The sequence below is a fragment of the Vigna angularis genome, chromosome 1 (genome assembly GCF_016808095.1).
Source record: "Vigna angularis cultivar LongXiaoDou No.4 chromosome 1, ASM1680809v1, whole genome shotgun sequence".
In the NCBI taxonomy this organism is placed as follows: domain Eukaryota; kingdom Viridiplantae; phylum Streptophyta; class Magnoliopsida; order Fabales; family Fabaceae; genus Vigna; species Vigna angularis.
This window is the reverse complement of record NC_068970.1, coordinates 21,540,051-21,544,311: the sequence shown is the minus strand read 5'-3', so window position 1 is coordinate 21,544,311 and position 4,261 is coordinate 21,540,051. Positions and strand designations below refer to the sequence as shown.

Below are 4,261 nucleotides of genomic sequence, written 5' to 3'. Positions count from 1 at the left end.
TCATAATCAATTATCACTTGTAATTTGAAGTGATAGTAACAAGGCAAAAAGAAGATAAATTGACAAAATCTTCTTAAAGAAAATAGAAAAAAAAAGAGAACGAGAGAGAAGATTATTTGATGATAATTAACTAAACATTGACTAAGTCATTTAAAGGATGGAAAAATATAACATAAAAAGAGAGATTATGTCTCAATTTTGAGTGCTGGAGATTCCAAGTTAGATTAGAATCAGCATATACAAGATTCAAGTGGTGTGAAACAAAAAGTAAATGTGTGAAAAATTAATGTTAAAGTTGAAACTAATAAAAAGGTGAGAATGTTAAGTTTATCGAATTCACTTGAAAAATACAATACTAATAAATATTAATAAGATCTATGTCTAATCATATAAAATATTAATATCATTTTCTAAAAAAAAACTTTAAAATAAGATAATAAATTAATTGATCTTCACTTTTATAATGTTTTACTTATTTTTATTCAATATAAGATTTAGATTTAGTTAAAATTCTATCAGAAAAGTCTAATCTTCAACTAACCAAAATTTAGAAATAATATGATATAAGATTTTGAATTTTATTGAAGAAAGACACAAATCTAAAAAATAATTAAAAGTAAAAAATTACTTTTTTTTTCATCGTGCAACAACAAGAATAAGAAAAACACATATCAATGCATAAAAAATAAAAAAGAAAACATTCTATAAACACTTATTAGTTTGTGACATATTACACCTATCATTAGACGAAAAGAAGAATCAAAGAATTTGTTATAATTTATGTTTTATATGACAGTATTTGAGTGTAAGCATAAATAAAGAGCATTAAATGGGTCCCAGGCAGGTGCGATATGAGTCGGAGAATAATGCGAGAGGTGCTGTCAAAGCCACACAACACAACACCGAAACAGAGTGCCTTTCAATTTGTGGCTGAGAAGTAATCGCTGAGGCCAACAAAATTCACAAACACACATTTATTGTGTCAGTTCTTATGAATTTTTAAGAATAAATAAACAAACTCTCACTCTTGGATCATGCAAAACAACACACCTTCAAATTCAAAGCCTTCAACTTCAATTATGCGAACGCTCTGTGATGCTTGTGAGAGCGCCGCCGCTATCGTTTTCTGCGCCGCCGATGAGGCTGCCCTATGCCGTGCCTGTGATAAGAAGGTGCAATTCTCCACCCTTTTCTTTCTTACTTCATTAACTATGCTTCTCTACTGTGTGCAAACTCTCATCATTCACTACTGTTTTTCTTTTTTTCTTCCTCCTTTCTTATTCCTTCATGTTGCTCCCTCAATGCCTGTTATATAGTATGTTCTTTTCTGAACCTTTCATGTTTTTTTTTTTTAAATTCATTTTAGCAATTTTGTTACGTTTGGTGGAGATTTTTGTCTCTTTTTCATCCACGAAACTTTGGCTGACTTTACAATGTTGAAATCATTGAACCAAATGTTGTGTTGCATCCTTTAACCAAGTCGAGGATTCGATCCTCCCTTTAGTATTATGGAGTTGTAGCATCTGGGGACACTTTATCCCTTAGTGGATCAATCTGTTAGACCTGTGAGTTTTGATATCACCTGGTTGAATTAAAAAAACTAACGTGTCTTGGTGTCGGAAAATTTCTTCTTGTCGAAAGTATGGAAAGGGTCAACTATACTTCCGGATTATACACGACCTTATATTTTTCGAGGTAAAAGAGGTTATTTCAAGATTTGAATCTATGTCGAATCGGATACCAAGGCGCAACTCTAGTGTTGTGCCGAGGCTTGCGCTCTGAATACCACTTGGTTATGCCAAAAAAATGTTGGAATCATTGGCTGAACCGGGAGAAAGCAGAAGGTTCCTTATTAAAAATAAGTACTCATGGGCTGTTATGTGTAAGTGGTACTTCAAATCGAAGGACTCACCTATTTTGTTATTGCTTAATAATAGGTAAATCCTTTTATCAGATTATCTTTCTTTGGACTTGGGTAGTTATGAAATCCAAATTGGTTTATTTCAAGTCTTGGCTTTTCCTGGCATTCTTTCAAGCAGTGGCTCAAAGTTTAAACTATATTGGGATGGCAGGTTCACATGTGTAATAAGCTAGCAAGCCGGCATGTAAGGGTTGGTCTAGCAAGTCCAAGTGATGTGCCACGCTGCGACATTTGTGAGAATGCACCTGGTAGATTCTCTTCTTTCACTATCCTCGTTCTGATTCTAATATTTTCTTTTCCTTATTTGCTGGTTTTCCTTTGAATCTGGATGCAGCTTTCTTCTATTGTGAGACAGATGGAAGTTCCCTTTGTTTGCAGTGCGATATGATAGTTCATGTTGGAGGTAAAAGGACACATGAGAGATATCTTCTTTTTAGGCAGAGAGTTGAGGTATGTATTCCTCTCCTTGCAAACATGAATTGGCCACAGTTTAGGAGGGTCTTAGTGATGCCTTTTGTTTAAAAAAACAACAAAGTTTAATGTCTGCTTGCAACATAGTTTCCAGGAGAAAAACCTGGTAAGTCAGAAAACCCAGCTTCACAACCTCTGGATCCAAGTGAGACTAAAAGAGGACAAAATGCACTGCCCAAAATAAAAATGGGAGAGAAACAGCAAAATCACAGGATGCCCCTGATTCTGACGCAAGAACCAAATGCTGATGAGCATGCCATGATGGGAACCAAAATGATTGATTTGAACATGAAGCCTCAGAGAATACATGAGCCAACATCAAATAATCAGGTTAGGATGCCTGGAAAGTAAATTTTGTCTGACTAGTTAGAAAGTATGTTCGGTTAGATAAATGGAATCATTCCAGATACTTGCATATATTGCAAGCTCATCTCCTCTTTCAAGTCTTACTACAATAATGAATTTATGAAATTTTGGCTCAAATAGCAGAATTTCATCTTACCGCACTTGAACCTGGATCATTGCCTCGTAATTGTTGTTGCATTCATGTCTAGTATTATGTTGTTTTCAATTAGTTATCGTGTTAAACGATTAACTAAACGGCATTTAAAGCATGGATGTCATGGTATCATTCAATCTAGTGTACCTAGTTGTTTAGTGAATAAGCAGTTTAGCAACCTTCAAGGACTATTAGTATGTTTTCCTAATTGTGGGATGGAAAATCCTTCAGATATATCTTGACTTAAAGAAAAGTTACACTGGTAAAAAGGAATTTGACGTACTTTTAGGAATTGCTTTTTCCTTCTGAAGCAGGGACTAGTAAATCCTGGCAAAACATTAGAAATTGATTTCTCTATATGGTAAGAACCTCTTGTAATGCTGGGTCAATGTTCTGCCAATCAACACTGAAATTTCTGCTCGTCTGTTGCTAAACCATTGTTTGATTAGAGAGTTGAAGTAAATAATAACATAGAGAAGAATTAAAAGACCCTTTTATGACTCCCACTCTATATCCTTGGTCTTTTCATCTGGAGTGCAGATGAAAGTAAAGTAGAACCATGTAACTTTTTGTATGTTACAGTATGCATGACATGTAGTGGCATACATATTTCTCAGGAATGTTTGTCTATCTTGGCAGCCATAAATGCAGTTGCAACAGGATCATACACCAGATATCTTTAAAGAGGAAAGGCTTTATATATTTCTCATGCATTCTAGATACAAGGTTGCCATACTACTGTGTTCACAATCCCATTCTCTCAAATGTGTTGGATCATCAAGTCATTTGAGGAGTATGGTGGAGACCAATTTCCTATTTTAACACATCATATGTTACTGCTAAGCATTGTTAACTGTAAATCTTTAGTCCCCATGCAATGGATTGTGTGGTAACTTTTAATGTTTGAAGGTCTTTTTATGCCATTGAAAATGCCAACATGTTGGAATAACGCCAATTAATCTTTTTATTTATTCATACATCATTGAAATTATTTCATGACAATTAACTAGAGGTTGGTATCCTTTATATTTCTTATAAAGCTCATTTGTAAGATTCAATATCATGATAACTGTTGTCTTTTAAATCCTTGGTTACACAGCACAATGTTTCTCTTATATTTCCAACAAACACAGGGTAGGGAAGGGTAGATAAAGAGTATAATAACTAAAACTTTACACAGAACCACCTATGGTGTTAGAAATTGTCGCATCTGAATCTCCTTTTTTTTTTCTTTCTTAGTTCTTTGATTGATTGATTGAGACATTTGTTTCAAGGTTGGAAGTAGAAGTAGCCTTGATTTTCCAGCTTTATTTGTCTATCTTTGAAAGACACTGTGATGGCATATGTGGAAAATATTGAATTATTGAGCA

General features: G+C 34.1%; 1 protein-coding gene across 2 annotated transcripts; it reads left to right on the top strand.

Moving 5' to 3' along the window:
* The first annotated feature begins 890 nt into the window (after window positions 1-890).
* LOC108342351 (B-box zinc finger protein 18) lies at window positions 891-4,261 on the top strand. 2 transcript variants are annotated; one of them, XM_017580220.2, is made up of 5 exons: window positions 893-1,172; window positions 2,073-2,169; window positions 2,256-2,371; window positions 2,480-2,722; window positions 3,531-4,261. In XM_017580220.2, the coding sequence occupies exons 1-5, from the start codon at window positions 1,035-1,037 to the stop codon at window positions 3,534-3,536; spliced, it is 600 nt and encodes a 199-aa protein (XP_017435709.1). In that variant the 5' UTR covers window positions 893-1,034; the 3' UTR covers window positions 3,537-4,261. The 2 variants fall into 2 exon arrangements, with proteins under 2 accessions (XP_017435637.1, XP_017435709.1); XM_017580148.2 differs by having other exon boundaries at window positions 891-1,172; window positions 2,480-4,261.

Coding starts and splice junctions, on each gene's coding strand:
- LOC108342351 (XM_017580148.2), top strand. CDS start 1,035: ATGCAAAACAACACACCTTCAAATTCAAAGCCTTCAACTTCAATTATG. Junction 2,170..2,255: donor CATTTGTGAGAATGCACCTG/GTAGATTCTCTT, acceptor ATCTGGATGCAG/CTTTCTTCTATTGTGAGACA. Junction 2,372..2,479: donor TTTTTAGGCAGAGAGTTGAG/GTATGTATTCCT, acceptor CTTGCAACATAG/TTTCCAGGAGAAAAACCTGG.